This window comes from Dendrobates tinctorius, unplaced genomic scaffold (assembly GCF_039654945.1).
Source record: "Dendrobates tinctorius isolate UK_male_01 unplaced genomic scaffold, ASM3965494v1 ptg000267l, whole genome shotgun sequence".
In the NCBI taxonomy this organism is placed as follows: domain Eukaryota; kingdom Metazoa; phylum Chordata; class Amphibia; order Anura; family Dendrobatidae; genus Dendrobates; species Dendrobates tinctorius.
Window position 1 is genome coordinate 965445 of NW_027361934.1, and position 23375 is coordinate 988819.

General features: G+C 45.4%; 1 protein-coding gene across 3 annotated transcripts in view; it reads left to right on the top strand.

The window, feature by feature from the left end:
- Positions 1–23375, top strand: part of PRKCB (protein kinase C beta) — a 153384-nt gene that overhangs the window by 97068 nt on the left and 32941 nt on the right. For all 3 annotated transcript variants that reach the window (XM_073559284.1, XM_073559285.1, XM_073559283.1), the window contains exons 8-12: positions 3574–3670; positions 13671–13817; positions 17955–18128; positions 18489–18580; positions 20833–20895. In XM_073559284.1, coding sequence (XP_073415385.1) covers positions 3574–3670; positions 13671–13817; positions 17955–18128; positions 18489–18580; positions 20833–20895 — 573 coding nt within the window. The remainder of the gene's footprint in view (positions 1–3573; positions 3671–13670; positions 13818–17954; positions 18129–18488; positions 18581–20832; positions 20896–23375) is intronic.

A 23375-nucleotide genomic window follows, 5' to 3' on the forward strand; every position in this document is an offset into this window, starting at 1 on the left:
CCCAACCCTTTTCTGTCATAGCTGCGATGCTCTGCGTGTACTGACACCTTTCTATCATAGCTGTGATGCTCTGCGTGTCCTGACACCTTTCTATCATAGCTGCGAAGCTCTGCGTGTCCTGACACCTTTCTATCACAGTTGCGATGCTCTGCGTAACCTGACACCTTTCTATCACAGCTGTGATGCTTTGCCTGTCCTGGATCTGTACCACAGGACTGGCGTATAGCAAATGTGGTGCCAATATTCAAAAAGGGGACAAAAACTGAACTTGGAAATTATAGGCCAGTAAGTTTAACCTCAACTGTGGGTAAAATCCTGGAGGGTTTTCTAAGAGATACTATACTGGAGTATCTGAAGAAGAATAACCTCATGACCCAATATCAACATGGGTTTTCGAGGGACCGTTCCTGTCAGTCTAATCTGATAAGCTGTTATGAAGAGGTTAGTTCTGGACCTGACCAAGGAAACGCAGTGGACGTGGTGTACATGGACTTTTCAAAATCTTTTGATACGGTGCCACACAAAAGGTTGATGCATAAAATGAGAACAATGGGGATAGGGGAAAATATGTGTGAGTGGGCTAAGAGCTGGCTCAGGGATAGGAAACAAAGGGTGGTTATTAATGGAGCACACTCGGACTGGGTCACGGTTAGCAGTGGGGTACCACAGGGGTCAGTATTGGGCCCACTTCTTTTTGACATATTTATTAATGCCCTTGTAGGGGGCATACAGAGTAGAATTTCAATATTTTGAATACATATGGGATAAATCGAATTGCCATAAACATAATCCTATTCCAAGGATACTCTCAATATATGATATGAAACATGAAAAAAACAGAGTTTTTTTTATATCCTATTTACAAAATAGTCAAAGCAAGTCCAAATGACTATATTCCAAGACAACTTTCTAGATGCATATAAATTGTCTTTATTACAAATTGACATACATGTGAATACATATACAAAATCAGTGATTAAAAAGTATACACAAGAACAGGCGGGCAGCGTATAACCTATAAGCACCGGAGGGTTTCACACATGAGACAAAACATATCCCTTAAATCATTACATAGTAAAGTGCATAGTGCCAGTATTGGTAACAGTATGTCATACAGAATTAAAGTCTCATTGATTGCTGAGTTCTTTGATTGCTGGGTTTTTTGGCTCTTTACTATAGCTATTGTTGTTACTATTGTCCAGGTGACTGGTTACTTATGTTTTGGTTGCCATACCCTGTACATGCTAGATACCTTATATAATATGGGCATTTAACCCTTTACTTCACCCCCACAAAATCGTTTCATGAGACTTTAAAGGGGCATCCTCTACGTCTGGAGGAAAGAAGGTTTAAGCATAATCACAGACGTGGATTCTTTACTGTAAGAGCAGTGAGATTATGGAACTCTCTGCCATATGATGTTATGAGTGATTCCCTACTAAAATTTAAGAAGGGACTGGATGCCTTTCTTGAAAAGTATAATATTTCAGGTTATATACACTAGTTTCCTTATTATTTCGTTGATCCAGGGAGCTAGTCTGATTGCCGTATGTGGAGTCGGGAAGGAACTTTTTCCCCAATGTGAAGCTTACTGTTTGCCACATGGGTTTTTTTTGCCTTCCTCTGGATCGACATGTTAGGGCAAGTTAGGATAGGATATGGATTGAACTGGATGGACTTAAGGTCTTCCTTCAACCTTGATAACTATGTTACTATGTTACATTTCTATCATAGCTGTGATGCTCTGCGTGTCCTGACATCTTTCTATCATAACTGTGATGCTCTGTGTCCTGACACCTTTCTATCATAGCTGTGATGCTCTGTGTCCTGACACCTTTCTATCATAGCTGTGATGCTCTGTGTCCTGACATCTTTCTATCATAGCTGTGATGCTCTGTGTCCTGACACTTTTCTATCATAGCTGTGATGCTCTGTGTCCTGACATCTTTCTATCATAGCTGTGATGCTCTGCGTGTTCTGACACCTTTCTATCATAGCTGTGATGCTCTGCGTGTCCTGACACCTTTCTATCATAGCTGTGATGCTCTGCGTGTCCTGACACCTTTCTATCATAGCTGTGATGCTCTGTGTCCTGACATCTTTCTATCATAGCTGTGATGCTCTGCGTGTCCTGACACCTTTCTATCATAGCTGTGATGCTCTGCGTGTCCTGACATCTTTCTATCATAGCTGCAAAGCTCTGCGTGTCCTGACACCTTTCTATCGTAGCTGTGATGCTCTGTGTGTCCTGACACCTTTCCATCACGTGCGATTCTCTTGCGTGTCCTGACACCTTTCATCACAGCTGCGATGCTCTGCACTTTCTGGACCTGCTGTATACCGGGAATAGACACGTATACTGGGAAGGAGTCTTCCCATCACAGTTTGGCCCTTATTACAGTCGCTCAGATTCTTTTAAATGTTCCCATTTTTCCAACACTTCAACTTCAAGAACTGACTGATCTCTTGCTGATAACATCTCAGCTGTCAGGCACCGTTGTCCCCAGATATCATTCACTTCTCCTGTTTTAAAGGGTCTCTGTCAGCAGGTTTTGGTATGTAATCTGAGTGCAACACGATATAGGGGCTGAGACCAGGATTCCAGCGATGTCACTTGCTGGGCTGCTTGCTGTCGTTTTGATAGCTTCAGTTTTCTCTGCTGCAGATCTAGCCGAGCTCTGAATGCTGAGCTCTGTATAACCCCGCCCACTCCTCTGCCTGCTTTCTGTTAATGCCCAGAAAGCAGCCAATCGGTGCTGGGGGCGTGGTTGGACCGGAGGCACGAGACACCTAGTCCTGTAGTGATAATCTACAGCTGATAAAACACTGATTGTATTGAAAAAGCAACAAATCCAGGTCTCTGCACCTATATTGTGCTGCTGTCAGATTATGTTGTGAAAACCTGCTGACAAATTCCGTTTATTGATCGCTTTATGTTCATGTGTTTCCATTCACTAACTGCAGGCAGAGATACTGAGAATGGTGATCACGTGAGCCAAGAAGGGATTTAAGAAAAGTTTTACAAAACTTTAATCATGTAAGAATGGAGCGAGGTAGAGACCAGATCCTGCAGGTTATGCGCTTTCTCCTGTCCTCCATTAACCTTCCCCAGCTCCGTCCTCTGTATTCTCATTTCCTCTCCGGTTCTGCGATGCGTGACGCCGCTCATCTCTCCTCATCTCCAGGAAATCCTCTCTACTCCATTGTCCTTCTGACTTAAGCGGTAGGACGAGTCCAGCCTGTTCTCTGCTGGTATATCTGCGGGGAGGCAATGGGGGCAGGACCTGCCTGCACCGAGCATTATCATTACTGTGGTCTACTGGCCGCAGGGCGACTGATCCCTGTACACGTATAATGGACTGGTGGGGAGAACTGACGCACAGATGGCTCCATACCGAGCTCCGCAAAGACTTGGGATAAAATTTTGACCTCCTGGAGCCACCACTAGAGGGAGCTCACAATCTGATAAATACATATGTTAAATGCTCCCTCTAGTGGCAGCTGCAGGTACAGCGCTAGGAATTAAAAAAAAAAAAAAAAAGTGAAAAATAACTTGGTTTCTTGTCCCTTTAGGTTCAAGTTGCTCAGCCAAGAAGAGGGCGAGTATTTTAATGTGCCTGTGCCACCTGAAGGAGAGGAAGGAAATGAAGAGCTCCGGCAAAAGTTTGAGGTACGTGAAATAATAAGAACCTTCTAAATGCTAGAAACTCTATTAGCGATATAACCCTGTAGTAGATCCGTTTCAACCACTTTTTATTTAAAGGGGTATTCCTATCACGTGAAGCAATGGCCTGTCGCTTGCATCTGCTTCATTTATTTATGAATTAACGGGGGTCTGGCCTCCGGGAGCCCCACTGTTCGTGACTGTACAGGAGGTAGTGCAGCCCGGCGGCGTCTTCTGCCTATTCCCAGCATGGCGATGCTGACTGACACCTGACTGTGCAGGAAATTAAAGCTGCCCCCAATCATTTGAATGATGCTCCGTTATAGTTGTTTAGGGGATGTGTTGCTCCAGAGGTTGGCCTCCATTGCTGTCTTGCTCTGCACAGCGATCTCCTTTGAGAGCGGCGGGGTGAGGTCAGTGAAGAGGTCGGTGGCCGACTATTACTCAATGATCCTAGAAAATATGCAGAAATGAAAGACTTGCTGAAATATGTGAGTGCAGTCTCGGATTTTGTCACTAGGTGGCAGCAGAGTACTATTAACTGGTTACTGCAAGTAGTTAAAGGGGTTGTTCACCGTGTGGACAGCCCCTTTTCTTAATGATGTCGCCGTCCTTGTAAAATAAAAATATAAACAAGACTCCGCTGCTGCTACATGAGCCCAGCAGCCCTAAAACTACCGCTGATTGTCTGCAGCGCTCACGTGGCATAGCAACGTCCTGCAAACCCCAAAATGCTGTATGACATGGAGAAGTCACAAAAGCTTTGGCGACTCATGAAATGTAAAGGTATCAGGAGAGAGCAAGAAGGGGAAATGTCTAAAAGAAAGTCATAGACTCCCCTGACAGCCTGACGAGCTGCAACATGTCAGGGAGGTGATTTTTTATTTTTTTGTCCTCCTTTTTAAAGAATAATAAATTCCTCTCCTATTTAATATTATGTATTCCTTAAAATATGTATATGGGTAGAGAGTATTCGTAAACCACTGGTGAAGGATACACCCAGCTACATTCAGGACACAACTGACCTATTGAATAAACTAGCAGCAATAGGTCCTGTACCAGAAGGAACCATCCTGGCCACCATGGATGTGGAATCTTTGTACTCTAATATCTCACATCAGGATGGATTAAATGCCTGCAAATTCTTCATGGAAAACACCGGGACTGACGCTGATGCTGTGGTGAAACTTATAAAATTCATCCTCACCCACAATTACTTTGAATTTGACAACAAGATCTATCTACAAGAGACTGGCACAGCTATGGGAAGTAAAATGGCTCCACAGTATGCAAATCTTTTCATGGCCAAGCTTGAAAGAGACTTTTTGTCCTCATGCCCCATCAGGCCTCTGGCCTACTACCGCTACATTGATATTTTAATCATCTGGACGGAGTCTGAGCCACAGCTAAAGACGTTCCACGAACAGTTTAATCAATTTCATCTCACCATCAACTTAACACTCAACTACTCCAGCACTGAGATTAACTTTGAACACCATCATTAAGCTAAAAAACAATGAAATAGAGACATTCCTGTATCAGAAGCCAATCGACCGTCCAACATACCTTAAATGGGACAGTTTCCATCCAAAGCACATAAAGAACTCTATTATCTACAGCCAAGCCATCCGATACAATCGTATATGTTCCAACCCCATGGATAGAGACAAACACCTTGGTCGCCTCAAAAAGACCTTTTTGAATCAGGGCTACCATCCAAGAACAATTGAAAACCAAATTACAAGAGCCACCAGAATGTCAAGGAATCACCTGCTACATTACAAAGCTAAAGAAGAAAATAACTGGGTGCCTCTAGTGGTCACCTACAACCCAAATCTCGAAGTGCTTAGGCCTGTTTCACACTTCCGTTTTTGACCATCAGTCAAAATCCGCCATTTTTTTTTTTGTGGATCCGTTTTTTTCCCCATTGAGTTGCATTACTGGCGGATCTTGACGGATGGCCATCCATTGGATCCGGTTTTTTTGCGGATCCGCCAAATTTTTTTCGCTGCTGTGTTTTAGGCAGCCCCCAAATCTAAGAAGCATCATTGTCAGAAGCTCCCTGTCCTCTCCAACAGCTGCAGGAACCTTTCCTTGCAACCAGAAAAAATGTAAAACCTGTCCGTTTATAATGATCACGGACAAGATAAAGATCCCCAACTCACATCAGGACTACAAGATCCCAGGTACTTTCAGCTACATCACATCTAATGTGGTGTACTTCATTATTTGTACTAAATGTCCAACTGGGGGTCTGTATGTGGGGGAGACAGGGCAAAAACTGAGAACAAGGATGAATTCTCATCACCACACAATAAGAGAAAAAAGAATGGATCTACCTGTGGCAAAACATTTTTGTATGCCTGATCACAGCACCATGGACATGAAATTACTGGTATTGAAAGGTAACTTCACATCTCAGAGAGAGAGAGGAGTCTGTGAGTACAAACTCATGATGACCTTTGACACACTCAATGCTGGAATGAATGTGTCGCATAGATTTATGTCTTTTTACATCAATTAAGGTATTTGCTCCTAAGACCTTGTGGGGGCATCACAACACATTAGGAGACCCCAATCAGAGGACAATAAAACATCCGGACTCCTTATCTATGAACTGGAGCAATATTTATGTTTCGCCCTCTCCCATAATCATAATTCTGCTTCACGTCACTTGTCTATTGCATTTTTTCTGTGCTGTGTTGTGTATAAATGTTATTCTTCAGATATTAGTCAATGCCTGATGAAGAGACCTGAGTAGTCTCGAAAGCTTGCAATGTGTTACCATCTTTTCAGTAAGCCATTAGAACAGGGGTGGGGAACCTCAGGCCCCAGGGCCATTTACGGCCCTCGATGACCTTTTATAAGGCCCCCGGGGAGCTGTGTTTTGATTGCCAGAAGCTCATTAATTTCTTCTTGCTCTGTTAGCACACACACGCAGTATCTACTACTGAACGTTGAAGGGCATACAATGAAAGATTAAGTCATGAAACCAGTGCCAGAGTCAGGATGTACTTTGTGGGCGGAGTTTGTACGGCCCCCGAAGGATGGTATAAATATCCAAATGGCCCTTGGAAGAAAGAAGATTCCCCACCCCTGCATTAGAAGGTATCAACCACTGAGGACTCTCAATTCTGAATATTTTAAAATATTTAGACTTTTTTGTTTACATGCATGTTCAGCTTTCTTGTTGTCTGTGGTCATCAAGGAGCTGAGAGGAGCTTAAAAAGTTACAAACTTTTAGCTATTTAAAATTAGAGTTCACTGATGGATTCTCTGTTAACTCCTTCTGCATTTTAATATAAATTTCTTTTGGTTTTCTCTTCCGAATACCGTGCATCGTTTCGACTCCTATCGCCATTACCCAGAGTTGATCTAGCTTCATGTCTGACTGCAGAGAGTAGATATCCCTCATCAGTTGGAGCTGGCAGAATCGTGATTGCAGCTCTGGATGTGAATAAAACGGTTTCCCGGTGCATTAGCGAGATTACCGCCTCTATTACCATAAGAGTAACTTGTTCTGTGCCCGAGAAGCTCGGTGTATGAGGAGATGAGTGATGATAACCCAGCAGCGCAGTGTTTTGGTGGATTTACATATATATAAGCATGCATCGCCTTATCGGTTGTCCCTGCTCGCAGCCGGCAGTACGGAGCCTGATGGACATTAATATTTGATTACTCCTCGTCTACTTCAAAAAAAAAAAAAAGCCTCGGCAGCTTCATATCCTGGAGGTCACCGGCCGGTAGCCGGAGTGCAGCTGGAGGTGGCCTGTCAATCTCGTCTCCTTGATGAGTTCATTTTCCATTGATTTATCCGTTTTGCTGCCGGGGCTGGCTCATCAGTCGGGCAGAGTCTCCCAGCTGTGTCCATAACGCACCGTCAGTCACTCATCCATCGTAGCCAGGGGAGTCAGAATCTCCTCTCTGTCCCATGGTCCAAACTTCACAGTTCACACCAGCTGAGAATGTTGTGGATTTTACTATCCGACTTGATCAAGTAAAATCCGCAGGGTGGGTCGCTGTTGCAGAGAGGAGATGAGATTGTAGTTCACAGCGGCTGAGAATGTTGTGGATTTTACCATCCGGCTTCTGCAAGTAAAATCCGCAGGGTGGGTCGCTGTTGCAGAGAGGAGATGAGATTGTAGTTCACAGCGGCTGAGAATGTTGTGGATTTTACCATCCGGCTTCTGCAAGTAAAATCCGCAGGGTGGGTCACTGTTGCAGAGAGGAGATGAGATTGTAGTTCACAGCGGCTGAGAATGTTGTGGATTTTACCATCCGGCTTCTGCAAGTAAAATCCGCAGGGTGGGTCGCTGTTGCAGAGAGGAGATGAGAATGTTGCAAATGTCTTTTGTTATTGTCGCATATTTTTTTTTTCCCCCGGACTACAATGGAATATTGCTAGAAAGATATTTTTCTGTTTTGAATGATTGAGAAAAGTTATTTGAGTGAGGAGGGTCGAGACTAGGCGTTTTCTTCAAGCCTGTGATTAAAAGAAAACCTTGAGGAAATAACTTCTGTAGCTTTTTTTTATTTAGTGATTCATTCACAAAACAAGGAAGAAACTTTTGGCTGTGGGTATCAGTCTTCCTACAAAAACAATTTTTCTTTTTCCAGCTCTGCAGGGGCTGGGCTTCTTAGCTTCTTTTCCTCGCCCCTGAGGAACTGTTTTTTTTTTTTTTTTTTTTTTTTTCTGTTGCTGAATGGCCAAAGAGACTCCATGAACAGTTGTGACGTGATAAATGTCGTCATCCTTTCTTAGATTTGATTTTATCCGCTCTCCCGGTCACTTTGTAATCTTGAGTAAGTTACAATTATGGCGTGAGACTAGATTTACTGCCAAGGGATTATCTAATGATCTTTAGGATCTACATGAGGATGGACATGCAACCCCAAATTATTTTTTTTACTTGTGAGTGGAGAAGATTTCCAATTGCTTGATTCTCTCCTGTGGTTCTCGATCTGTTGGGAAAACTGCAGTTCTTGGCCTTGATGGAATTTTTTTTTTTTTTTTTTGTCGGAAAATATGGCGGATGCCTATTTTTAAGATGGGAGGCGTTTGTGGGTAAGACTATGTTTTTAAAAGCTTCAGCAACAATTGCTAAAGTTTTTATATTCTGAAACATCAGACCGTGTTTTAGGAATACTTCACGAGTTTCTGTGGTAACCAGATACTTTAGAAATTTTTCGCACAAAGTATTGGCGCCCATTGTCAGAAGCGTGGGTCGCGGGTCCAACAGCTCGTATTTAGTGATCACAAGGCTAATTGTGTGTTTTCCTCGCATTCACTCTGCCATTGTCCATTGGAGTGACTGCCCTGGACTCGAAGCCGGTCTCTGTTATGCTTCTCTGCAGTTTGACAGAAAGGAGAAGAGAGCTGAGGGCCGGCCCGCCCCTTGCCGTAGAGGGTCGAGAGCCCGCCCGCCCCTTGCCGTAGAGGGTCGAGAGCCCGCCCGCCCCTTGCCGTAGAGGGTCGAGAGCCCGCCCGCCCCTTGCCGTAGAGGGTCGAGAGCCCGCCCGCCCCTTGCCGTAGAGGGTCGAGAGCCCGCCCGCCCCTTGCCGTAGAGGGTCGAGAGCCCGCCCGCCCCTTGCCGTAGAGGGTCGAGAGCCCGCCCGCCCCTTGCCGTAGAGGGTCGAGAGCCCGCCCGCCCCTTGCCGTAGAGGGTCGAGAGCCCGCCCGCCCCTTGCCGTAGAGGGTCGAGAGCCCGCCCGCCCCTTGCCGTAGAGGGTCGAGAGCCCGCCCGCCCCTTGCCGTAGAGGGTCGAGAGCCCGCCCGCCCCTTGCCGTAGAGGGTCGAGAGCCCGCCCGCCCCTTGCCGTAGAGCAGGGGTGGGAGATCTTTTTTCTGCCAAGGGCCATTTGGATATTTATACCATCCTTCGGGGGCCATACAAACTCCACCCACAAAGTAATCCTGACTCTGGCACTGGTTTCATGACTTAATCTTTCATTGCATGCCCTTCAATGTTCAGTAGTGAACACTGCGTGTGTGTGCTAACAGAGCAAGAAGGTCGAGGGTAAAGAGCCCGCCCGCCCCTTGCCGTAGAGGGTAGAGAGCCTGCCCCCCCATTGCTGTAGAGGGTCGAGAGCCCGCCTGCCCGCCCCTTGCCATAGAGGGTAGAGAGCCTGCCCGCCCATTGCCGTAGAGGGTCGAGAGCCCGCCTGCCCGCCCCTTGCCATAGAGGGTAGAGAGCCTGCCCGCCCATTGCCGTAGAGGGGCGAGGGCCCGCCCGCCCCTTGCTTCCGCTGTTAAAAGACATCCTCATTTATGAAATGATTTGCCAATTATCTATTTCATCACATTCTCCTAAATCTGATTACTTTGTCTGCAGGTTCCTTCATATGCGAAGTCAGAGCTCCCCTTAATATTCCCAATGTACAATAACCGAAATTCTGCTCTGCCCCGTCTTGGTGACCCATTCCAAGGCATCGTGTGCTGTAATGGCCGGAGGTTATGACTCTGGCCGCCACGGCTTCCTGGTGGCAGCGTGGAACCCCGGGATCCCTGTCCTGCCGTGGCAGCGGGTACATTTGCTGCGGATTTCTTAAGTTGCTGTCAGGAGTCATCACAGATGAATATTTCATTGTGGGGAAAGTGCAGCCGGGGCCTCGGCTCTGCGGCTTGTCAGATCAGGCTCAGCGCTCTTTTTTTCCTCTGTCTCTAATCCCCAGGAACATTATTTCAGCAGCCGCTCCCGGCAGCGCGGCCGTGGATGGGCGTTTGAAGTTCCTGCTCTGGTCTTGATAAATGATATATATATGAAAAAATACACCAGAACCCTTGTTAAGCAGCTCCAGAGGCGGCCGGTGCTGAACGTCTCGCTGGCACATTCTGGGCATCCAAAGCAATTTGTTTTCATGAAGCTTTTCAGCGGCTTATTACTTATCGCGCCGCTCGGGTTTAAAGCTGAATATTTCTTTTGAAAAGAAAAAAAATCAAAGAAGACCGGGTCGGGGATAGTGTCCACCCCAAACTTACATGAAAGGGGGAATTGGGATATCAGAGAATTTCCTGATCTGTGAAAGTTTCTGTATGAAAAGAAGGAAACTGTTATTCGGAGTCGCGCTTGGAATAAAGTCTGTAAATCTCTGTCGATTAACATCAATCTTTATCTTTGTAGCAGTTGGAGCTCTTCTTCTTTTTTTTTTTTTCCTTTTTTTTTTTTTCCCTGATACCGTGCTCCAAAATCCCTGCTGCTCTTTAAAAGATAAAATTCTGGCTCCCTGCAGCCACCACTAGAGGGAGTTCTCACTGCGAACTGTGCATACATTGAGCTGGTCATTATCACGGTGTGCAGTGAGCTCCCTCTAGTGGCGATTAAAGGTACCATTTTTTTTAAATTACACTGGTCAACAGCATTTTTGGTGCCAAAGATATTTCATCGAATTTAGGGTATTTTTGGGGTGCTGATTCTGAATATGTCATCAGTTTTGCCAGATTGGCTCAAGTTTTTGAGATTTTTGGTATCTTATTTATAGCACTTGTTGGTAAATGCGACGCATCATCTCATTAATTTCTTTGGATTAGTACTTGAACTGAGCAGTTCTCAATATAGTTTTGTGTTAATTAGTGTTCTAAAAGTTTGTTCATAGCTTGATTTTTGCACTAACTTTATGTTGTTGTCTGTTTTCCAGTGAAAAGCATGAACTCATCATGAAGAAGTTGTCTTAACGATCCAGACTCATTCTGTTACATTTGTGGTGAATATACACTGCCAAAACATAGAAGAAACATAACAGACTTCGTAAAAAAAGTGTATTTTGCCTATTTTGGGGTTATGCTTGGGGACCAAGACAAGTTTTGGGCACCACACATAGTGTGCAAAGCATGTATCGAATTATTACGAAAATGGAGCAAAGGACAAAGAAAAAGCTTCAAATTTGGTGTTCCAATGGTGTGGAGAGAGCCAAAAAATCATCATGATGACTGTTATTTATGGTAAACACAGGTACAGGCACATCTTCACAATGAGGGACAGGCCTTCTTGCAGATTCCATGTTACTCCCATTTTCGTTTCTTATGCTTATTGAATCCTTGCACTTGCACTGCACAGAAATAACAGTCATCATGATGATTTTTTGGCTCTCTCCACACCATTGGAACACCAAATTTGAAGCTTTTTCTTTGTCCTTTGCTCCATTTTCGTAATAATTCGATACATGCTTTGCACACTATGTGTGGTGCCCAAAACTTGTCTTGGTCCCCAAGCATAACCCCAAAATAGGCAAAATACACTTTTTTTACGAAGTCTGTTATGTTTCTTCTATGTTTTGGCAGTGTATATTCACCACAAATGTAACAGAATGAGTCTGGATCGTTAAGACAACTTCTTCATGATGAGTTCATGCTTTTCACTGGAAAACAGACAACAACATAAAGTTAGTGCAAAAATCAAGCTATGAACAAACTTTTAGAACACTAATTAACACAAAACTATATTGAGAACTGCTCAGTTCAAGTACTAATCCAAAGAAATTAATGAGATGATGCGTCGCATTTACCAACAAGTGCTATAAATAAGATACCAAAAATCTCAAAAACTTGAGCCAATCTGGCAAAACTGATGACATATTCAGAATCAGCACCCCAAAAATACCCCAAATTCATTAAAATATTTTGGACACCAGAAAAAAAAATTTTTTTCGTTGACCTGTGTTATTCTATGTACGGGATTTGTATCAGGAATATATCATAAACACATATGAAAAAATGATCTGCGCCTATAAATGGTGTTTATAGCTTTAAAATCTTTATTCCCTTCTCAAACATTTGGATATGCCTTAAATATCTATTGGATCCAGATCACCCTGCATCACGGGTCGCACCTATCCTGGAAATCTCGCCACTAATGGAGAGTCTTCCCATGCTGTGCAGAATAGGCAGGAGGGGGTTTTGTCGAATTTTTATTTTTTGGAGCTGAATATTGTGTGTTTTCTGGCAGCGCTGGGGCTTTAAGGCTGCAGGTGACCTTGAAAGGGGGGGGAGGTGCAAACAGCCTTGCCATAACAAATTAGCTGGGGCTGCGACTGCGAGATTGCTCCGGAGCCTGTTATCTGCGGGAGCTGTGAGCGACGCACAAATTGAAGAGCTCAGAATCGGGGCTAATGGAATTTCATGGCAGGCTGAACTCTCTGCCGCCATCTCAATATGGCAGCATCTCCAGAAATTAAAAGAGAAATCAGCAGAAGCGTGCCATGTCCAAAAGCCAAAGCCTGCCAATTATAGCGCCACCGAGGCAATTAGAGACGCACAGCAGGGGCTCCCGAACTTTGCAACGGGACAGTGATCTGCACACGGAGCCCGAGAAATGTCATATCCCGGCTCTGAGGGTCTTCTCCAGCATGTGCCTAGCCAGCTGTTGCAACACTACAACTCCCAGCGCGCCCTTCTTGCTGTTACTGAATAGCAACATTATCTTAATTTGACAGAAATTTAAAGGGAAACTGTCGGCTCTATAATTTGAGAAGAGCACGATGTAGGGGCTGAGACACTGATTCCAGCAATGTATCACTTGCTGAACTGTGTTGCTGTTTTAATATAAAATTAGTGTTTTATCAGCAGGAGATTATCACTATAGGACTAGGTGTCTCGTGCCTTCTAGTCCAACCACGCCCCCATCACTGATTAGCACTTTGAAGCCAATCAGTGATGTGGGTGGGGTTATACACAGCTCAACATTAGATCTGCAGCAGAGAAAACTGCTTGTATCAAAATGACTGCAAGCAGACAAACAAGTGACACATCACAGGAATCAGGGTCTCTGCCCCTACATTATGCTGCTCTCAGATTACAAAGCAATAGAAATAAATTTTTTGCAGAGGTGGCCATTCACGGTTATATCTAATGCTGCCGTCACTCGCAGAGGTGAATTCTGAAACTTTCTGGCTGCCGCTTGTCGTGTATACCGACCAATCAAATTGCAGGTCTAATCTTTCCAAGGGAGTTTTAAACCTTGATAAGTTGCGTATTAATAATTTACAGGTCACATGCTTGTTGTTTCTTTCAGAGAGCCAAAATTGGTCCCAGCAACAAAGCGGCAGAAGAGAAAGTGTTAAATCCAGTGGCCAAAATTGACAGCAATGGAAACCGAGACCGTGTAAAAGCTTCAGATTTCAACTTTCTGAAGGTGCTGGGGAAAGGAAGCTTTGGGAAAGTAAGTAAGATGTGACCGGCTACGATCATTGTCTCCCAAGATGTGCGAAGATAAAGATGCCAGCCCTGCTCAGGATCTCCTCGCTTTCTTCCCCTCCCCTGTGTGAGCTCATTCTTTCTCACTTGTGTGTGCTTGTGCTCATTCTCTCCATTCCTGTGCATGGTCGGGCTCATTGTCACCAACGCTCTTTTTTTTTTTTTTTTTCTTCCCTTCCCTCCCTCTACTCACACTCCCACTCTTTATCCCCCTTCATGCTGGCACTCATTCTCCCTGCCTCTGCTCGGGCTCACGCTCCTTCTCTCCTCTCCACTTTTGCGCATGCTTGCGCTTCCTCTCCCCACCTCTGCGTGGCCTCTCGCTCATTCTGTCTGCCCAGGCTTGTGCTCCTTCTCCCCGCCTCTGCACTGGCTTGCACTCCTCCCTGCTTCTGCGCCAGCTTGCGCTCCTTCTCTCCGCCTCTGCACGGCCTCTCGCTCATTCTCTTCCCCTCTGCATCGGCTTGCGCTCCTTCTCTCCGCCTCTGCACGGCCTCTCGCTCATTCTCTTCCCCTCTGCATCGGCTTGTGCTCATTCTCCCCGCCTCTGCACTGGCTTGTGCTCCTTCTCCCCGCCTCTGCACTGGCTTGCGTTCCTTCTCTCCAGCTCTGTGTGTGGCTTCTCGCTCATTCTCTCCCTCTATGCGCCGACTCGCGCTCCTCCCCGCTTTTGCGCCGGCTCGCCCGCCTTCTCCCCGCCACTGCGCCGGCTTGCTTTCCTTCTCTGCGTCGGCTCGTGTTCCTTTTCTGCACCAGCTCACGTTATTTCTCCCCTGCGCCGGCTCGCGTTCCGCCCCTGCGCCGGCTCGCGTTCCGCCCCTGCGCCGGCTCGCGTTCCGCCCCTGCGCCGGCTCGCGTTCCGCCCCTGCGCCGGCTCGCGTTCCGCCCCTGCGCCGGCTCGCGTTCCGCCCCTGCGCCGGCTCGCGTTCCGCCCCTCGGCCGGCTCGCGTTCCGCCCCTGCGCCGGCTCGCGTTCCTTCTCTGCGCCGGCTCGCGTTCCGCCTCTACGCCGGCTCGCGTTCCGCCCCTGTGCCGGCTCGAGTTCCGCCTCTACGCCGGCTCACGTTCCTTCTCCCCATCACCTCACTCTTATTACTTTTCCTCCTTTTGCTCTTTCTCGTTGTCCTTGTTTTTGTTACTGCCATTCTTGCTTTTTTTTTTTTTTTTCTTGACCACAGTAGTGAAAAGAAAAAATTCTTTTGGCTCCTTTCTGCTTAAGATGCGTTCTTGTCAGCGGCAGTCCTGCGAGAAAGGAAAGGAGCGCGCGGCTCAGCAAAATAAATATCAATACTCTCTTTGGACTGTGCTTTTCACTTGACCCCTGAACACTCACGGGGGCTGGGAACACAATCCACTGAAATCCGCGAAGGTGATGAATATAAACGGTTTCCAGCGCGGCTCCTGTCTCCTTTGTCAGGAAACAAACCGCTGGAGGAACACATTGTGTGTCGCTGTCCCCAAAACACAAGTAAACGGATGTCCTTCCACCTCCAGACGCCTGAATGGCAGATGTATCTGGCTGTACCGCAGGGCTGAAAAAATGCATTTTTCAAGAAAAGTAGTCGACTGGTTGGTTATCACCCAGCTTTTCCAGGATCCACTTAGAAATAGCAGAAGAGAACTTTTAATAAGTCAAAGTATGATGATTTCAATCTGATCCTGCAGCTGCATCCCCCTCCTCTCCCTTATTTTTTGTCTGTATTGCTGTATTACACAAGATGTATTTTTTTTGGTAATTAGAGATGAGTTTTGAGCATTACCAGAGAGCAAATCATAAGGGGAAGGCAACCTACAGGTTGGTGGAAGGTGAGCAAGACGTTGCTTTGCTTATTTCATCCGCTATACCTGTTTTTCTTTGAAAATCCGCTTTAGTGTCGCCTAGGGGAAAAAAGTTTCTCTAATGAGGTGTCTTCATTTACATATGTTAATTGTGTTCTCTGGTGAACCCACATCTTTTCACTTTAGAATGCAGATTTTTGGATCCAATGAAGAAATAGAAAAAAAAGTAATAAATTTTTCGGCCACCCCTCCCCCCAATGGTGCAGCAGCCAGACTGACTGCTTCCTTCCCACAAAGAGTTAGAGTCTATGGCAGAAAAGAGGCCGGTTACTACAATCGGAGCACTTTAATGTGCGAAACAAAGCCGGCGAGCGCATTCATCAGCGGAGCTTGTCCTGTTTATTGCAGCCGGCGAGCACCTAATTTGCCATCCGAAGGGAAGGCGCGCAGCAGCTGCGGGAATAATGGCCGCACCCGCCCGGATTCTCTCCTTTAATTGAGCAAACATAAAGAAAACCCTTATTAAAAAGTGCGAGGAGGCAGAATGTGATAAATATGCACGAGCGTTCTGGAGGGCTGCGGGCCGCCATTAGCCGCCGCTCCTCACCTGCACGAGATGGGCTCAATGTTTCGCTCGCTGGCAGCCGTTCTGTCTCTTCCCTCTTCTGACTCCGATCTCCGATAATGGCCGTCTTATTTTACCGCAACGTAGAATCTCTGCGTCCAGCGTCCAATTATGTTCTGCCGTAAATCTGGCACTTTTTTTTTAAGGTGAAATTTTTCACACTAACGAAAAAAAATTCAGCTTTTCTCCTGGAGGCTTTGACGTTATCTTTATCTGGCTTGTCAAATGCCTAAAGTGCTGCATTAAATGAAATGCATAATTTAAAGGGACGTGCGTTTGCAAATCTCATCATGGTCTCCTCCTCTTTTCATGTATTGTTTAAAGTGTTAAGAATAAGACAGTACTCTCCTTTTTTTTCCCGTTCCAGAAGCATTTATTTTATTTCCTATGCTCCTCGTGGGTTAGAACACTTAAAACAATAGATTTAGTGGGAGAGGGCGGAGCTAAAACTTAATGCCCACCCCTGAGGATCATTTATTTTAACAAAACTGGTTTAAGGATATCTACAGATGATTAATTTATTACATTTTCATTTTGAATCCTTTTTGTTATGGTACAGAACTCCAAATCATCCCCTGCATAGAATAGAATTTAATAGTGTTAATGACCAAATTTACCAAAGTTAAGCATTACTTGACCAGAGGAGATCCTGCAGATCCAATAGTCTTTCTGCCAATACATAGAAACATGGGAGGAGGTGGGTTCCTTCTGGAACCGTTGACTGACTTAGCAGTAGTGTAGACGAGATGACCAATAACCCGGGTCGTCCCCGCTAATTCTCTGTATTCAGTGTATTAACGGTCACCAGGATATGGACAAATAATGACCCTAAATCAGATGGTTCAACCCATGGTTGATGCTGCTTGTAGCCTCAGTGGTGCTCACTGGGAAGATAAGTTATAGTATAGATGAGAAGACAAAAATGGAGGATATCTTTAGGGCCAGTGTTTTTTTTGTTTTTTTTTTTCCTGTTTTTGGGCATTGTATTGATTGGCTTTGATGTCACATTTCCTGTGCCAGAGACAGGCAACTGATCAGGTTGCACAGTATCTTCAACTGTCATTGGCTCCGCCCACTGTAAGTGTATATTGCATTGGCCACACCCCCGAGGAACACAACTCAGAACAGTGACTCCTTCTCCTCCCTAGGACCATAGGAGGACTTTTAGTCTACAGGTACATAAAAATTTGCAGCTTGGTGGATGTCTTTACTTTGCTAGTCTCTAACAACTATAACTGCTCAACCAATCGCTTGCCGGAGTCGTCTCAATGTTGCAACCATTGATTAGATCCATCGATAAGAACAAGGTAGTAGAGACGGGCGACTGATGAGATCATATAGTAAGTACAATATCCTCTAGGGAGGTGACCACCAGTATCATGCCGCCCCATGTATAGTGAAATGGCCACACCCCTGAGGAACTCTGCACAGTAAATCTTGGATTATAGGGGGCGCATGAATTTTTCTGTAAATGCAGCTGCTTCTATTTTTTATTTTTGGATAGTCGGGTGAACAATGTATGTATCATAACTCCCTGATCTCGATCACAACATTTCAATTTTCTTGTTTAATGGTCCCAGGGAGGCTCAATGCATTTCTAGCCGCTTCACCATCACTTTCCACAAAACAAACTGTATTTATTCTCGAGGCTCCTGAAATGAAGGATTCACGCTGATGGCATCTTCCTCTCCAATCATAGGTGATACTGGCAGAAAGGAAAGGGGCCGACGAGCTGTATGCAATAAAGATCCTGAAGAAAGATGTGGTGATTCAGGACGACGACGTTGAATGCACAATGGTGGAGAAGAGAGTGTTGGCCCTCGGTGGGAAGCCGCCGTTCCTCACGCAGCTGCACTCGTGCTTCCAGACAATGGTATTGTTCCAACGCTCCCTTTTTAAACAATATTTAAGTATTTTTCCGTGTTATAACCCCTCAGTCTGTGATTTGGGGATGGGCTGACTCCAGGGACCCCCACCAGTCGGCAAAATAAAGTGGTCATAGCGCCCAACAAATCGCGCCCATGTGGCTGCGTCTGGTCCTGCAGTTTGGCTTCCTTACATAGTGATAGGTTCAAAGAATGGAATTGTATATTATTACTGCCTTAATGTAAAGTCAGGCAGCAGTATGAATGCAGCTCTGGGGTTGGTCTCCTTTTCTCTATAGACTTACCTCGGTGCAGGTGTTTTTAGTGGATTTCATTTTGTCACTTTTTTTTTTTTTTTTTTTTTTTAGGACCGACTCTATTTTGTAATGGAATTTGTCAATGGAGGCGACCTCATGTACCAGATCCAGCAAGTCGGCAGATTTAAGGAACCACACGCAGTGTAAGTATTAGCACTGGAGGCGCCATTGAGGTATGAGGTTAATGTAAAAACTGTGTATGGAAAATGCAACAAAGAACCATTGAAATCTCCTGTCTAAGGCTGTGTCTGGTATTCCAGCTGAGCTCCACAGCGCCACTCTTGTCTTTAGGCTGTGTCTGGTATTCCAGCTCAGCTCCACAGCGCCACTCTTGTCTTTAGGCTGTGTCTGGTATTCCAGCCCAGCTCCACAGCGCCACTCTTGTCTTTAGGCTGTGTCTGGTATTCCAGCCCAGCTCCACAGCGCCACTCTTGTCTTTAGGCTGTGTCTGGTATTCCAGCTCAGCTCCACAGGGCCAATCTTGTCTTTAGGCTGTGTCTGGTATTCCAGCCCAGCTCCACAGCGCCACTCTTGTCTTTAGGCTGTGTCTGGTATTCCAGCTCAGCTCCACAGCGCCATTCTTGTCTTTAGGCTGTATCTGGTATTGCATCTGAGCTCCACAGCACCATTCTTGTTCCTAGGCTGTGTCTGGTATTGCAGCTCAGTTCTGCAGCGTCATTCTTGTCCTTAGGCTGTATCTGGTATTGCAGTTCAGCTCCACAGTGCTACTCTTGTCCTTTAAGCGGTGGCTCTTATTGCAGCTTAGTCAGACAGAGCCACTCTTGCTCTTAGGCCGGGGTCACACTTGTGAGAAACTCGCACGAGTCTCGCGTCTCAATATCCGTCACTTCCGCTGACACTCATACTGGAGCGCTCAGCTGCATAGAAATTCATGCAGCCGCCCACTCCGATCTGAGTGCCAGCCTTTGGCTGTACCTGGTATTGCAGCTCAGATGCACAGCGCCACTCTCTTGTCCTTAGGCTGTACCTGGTATTGTAGCTCAGATGCACAGCGCCACTGTCTTATCCTTAGGCTGTACCTGGTATTGCAGCTCAGATGCACAGCGCCACTCTTGTCCTTAGGCTGTATCTGGTATTGCACCCCAGTGCCACTCTTGTCCTTGTGCTGGGTTAGTGTTGAAGCCTGGCTCTATAGCGCCACTCTTGCCCATGGGTTACTTTTCGTATTGCAACATTTCCCTATGTGGCTCATCTGCCAGACAGAACCCTTGGCCAAAAGTGTCAACTTAAGAGAACTGACTTTTATTTTCAAAATTTTATAGATTTTCATTCAACCTAGTTAAAGGGATTGTCCACGATTTAGTAAAAAAAAAAAGCTACTGCTTTCTTACAAAAACAGAACAACACCGGCCCATGGGTTGTGGGGTATTGCAGTCCCATTCACCTAAATAGATCTAAGCTGCAGTACCATACACAGCCTGCACACCGATGTGACGCTGTTTTCAGGAGACAGCAGCAATGCTTTTTTTAACCCTGTATGACCCCTTTTAAGTCACCTAATTCCACCCAGATCTATTACTTGAGCCCTACATCAAGGAGACCTTTAAATCAGATTTGTTGCCTAAAGATTTTAAGACTGCTCTTTAAAATGAAGTGCCGCTCCAGTGAGGGGCCGAGGATCCCACCAGGGAATACGCTTAGGGTTTTTTTTTTTTCTTTGGAAGAAGAAAGGCAAAGTTCGGTAATTGCTATGAGGAGGAAGCGAGACGTGGGAATAGAGAATACAGAAGTCGTTGGGAAACTTGTAAAATATATAGCGGTAGTTTTTCTTTTTAAGTCTGGCGTATTTTATGCTGATTTATGTATTATGCAGCGAGGCTCCAAGTTCTCAGAGTTCCGCTCATATTGTGTCATTTTCATGCGTTTTAATTTAGATTTGGACATTTCCCCCACCGATATTCAGCCAAAAACTTACTTCTGTCTTCTCTCTTAAAGGCGAGCGGTCGCCAGGTCAAAAGTGGACAGGGTTTGCTCTTATTTTATTGTCACTGCTCCCCTGAGTATTTTTTTTCTTTTTAAAATCCACCATATGGTTCTGGAGATATGGGCCTTGCAATTTAGGGCAAATTTTTGTGGGCATTACTAAGGGGCGTGGCTAACAGGGTAGTTATGCAAAGTAGCTTGAAGACACGCCTCTGAGGATCCCATGAGCCACGCCCCTTGGAAGAAACTATAAAAATGAACATTAAAGACTGTATATATTATAATGTGTTCGTAACTCAGCTTTTCCAAAGATTAATTTAACAAAAAAAAATTGGTAATGTTTGGGTAATTACTTTTTAATGCTTATTATACGGACCCCAAAATCCACGTGGCAGCTCCCTGGTGCTGGCTCCAATATGTGATTGTTTTCCTTCTTTCTTTCTCCTTGTAGATTCTATGCAGCAGAGATAGCGGTCGGGCTGCTGTTCCTGCACACTAAAGGCATTGTATACCGGTATGTGCTGCACTTCTCATGTTAGTGATTGCGTGTACACAGTGACTGCACCAGCAGAATAGTGAGCGCAGCTCTGGGGTATAATACAGGATGTAACTCCAGATCAGTAATGCAATGTATGTACACAGTGACTGCACCAGCAGAATAGTGAGCGCAGCTCTGGGGTATAATACAGGATGTAACTCCAGATCAGTAATGCAATGTATGTACACAGTGACTGCACCAGCAGAATAGTGAGCGCAGCTCTGGGGTATAATACAGGATGTAACTCCAGATCAGTAATGCAATGTATGTACACAGTGACTGCACCAGCAGAATAGTGAGTGCTGCTCTGGAGGATAATACAGGATATAACTCAGGATCAGTAATGTATGTACACAGTGACTGCACCAGCAGAATAGTGAGTGCAGCTCTGGAGTATAATACAGGATGTAACTCGGGATCAGTAATGTATGAACACAGTGACTGCACCAGCAGAATAGTGAGTGCAGCTTCTGGGTACAATACAAGAGGTAACTCAGGATCAGTAATGTATGTACACAGTGACTGCACCAGCAGAATAGTGAGTGCAGCTCTGGGGTATAATACAGGATGTAACTCAGGATCAGTACAGGATCAGTAATGTATGTACACAGTGACTGCACCAGCAGAATAGTGAGTGCAGCTCTGCGGTATAATACAGGATGTAACTCAGGATCAGTAATGTATGTACACAGTGAGTGCAGCTCTGGAGTATAATACAGGATGTAACTCGGGATCAGTAATGTAATGTATGTACACAGTGACTGCACCAGCAGAATAGTGAGTGCAGCTCTGGAGTATAATACAGGATGTAACTCAGGATCAGTAATGTAATGTATGTACACTGTGACTGCACCAGCAGAATAGTGAGTGCAGCTCTGGGGTATAATACAGGATGTAACTCAGGACCAGTAATGTATGTACACAGTGACTGCGCCAGCAGAATAGTGAGTGCAGCTCTGGGGTATAGTACAGGATGTAACTCAGGATCAGTAATGTATGTACATTATATATTGACTTTGTACTTAAAGGTTTTTTCTCAGCCAGTAGATGGTTGAGTGAAATTTTGTTGCAGAAACTCCCATAATTAGCCACTTTATGATTAGATGTGTGAGCTCCTTAAGAGCCGAGCACGTACTCCGCCATCAGCTGTGCGTATCCTGATAAGACATAGGGGAGGTCATGTTGGCGCTTCCAGGTCTGATCCAGCAAGGATCGCAGTTGTGATGTGGATCGGGGTCCCATCTGCACAGCACAAGAGACAGAGAGTTGGTGAGAATTGCAGACTGAACCCACTCCCACCCACACAGACACCACAGCTCCATCATCCCCTCAATGTCTGTTATAGACAGCGATCCGTCCATTATCTTTATGCAGAGGTGTAGTGCACAGACCCCGGTGCTGATGTAGCAGAGCTGAGTTTGTCACTCCTCATAATGTCGCCATAAACCTACTGCTTTAATGAGTAAGGCGACCACCCCCACTCTGCTACATCCATACCTTGTTTCTCTGTCTGCTCACTGTACATTTGACCCATTCATACGAGCCGTAATGGCTTCTGGGAATACATCATGTCTGTGGAGCGGGTCTGTGACCTGAGCCGCGATCTGCGAGCAGCCGATCCATTATGAAGTCGCGTTCCTGCTGAGAGCTGTCATTTCCAGGTCAAGGTCATGCGGGGACATGGAGTGCAGATACGGAACCTGTTTTTTATTTTTTTATGAGGCAGCGCTGTTTTATTTCTGCTGCAGTTGCGAGAGGGAAGATCAGTAACAATCACCCGCATTATTCTATTTTATTTTATTTTTTTATATATATAACGGAGCCCCTCTGTGATTTTTGCAGAGCTCCATCCTCTCCCTGTCAATCAAAGGTAAACTGGTGGCTCCCCAATGTCAGACACGATAGCTCTGATCCCAAATGTTTGTTGCCCAATTTCACCATTATTAAAAAAAAAAAAAAAAAAAAGAAAAAAATTTAAAAATTAAAATTACCGTTTTGTGCAAACAGCTACTATGCAGACCTATGGGTCGCCATGGTTACAGTTTGCAAACAAACCTGGCGTGGTCTGACCCTGCCTGTCACATCTTTTTGCTGACCCACTGAAGGAAATGGCGCAGCAAAATCCAACTACGCAGGGTTTGTTTGTAGTCTGTAACCATGGAAACGCATAGGTCTTCATCGGAGCTGTGTGCACAACGCTAACAGGTTGTTTTTTTTTTTTGTTTTTTTTTACTTTCGATGCATTATAGCTCTAAAATTAGTTGGGTATATGTTCGACCTTTCCAAATGGGGTGTAGAATAATCTCCGTTGGCCGAAATGTCCAGACACAAGAATGTCAATGTCACCAATATAACCATAAACGTCTGTGCCGTAAAGCAAGCTGCTGCGATTCCATATGACCTCTATCCCTGCAGATCGGCAGCGGTTATCCTCTCTTTCTGCCTGACCTCGCCGT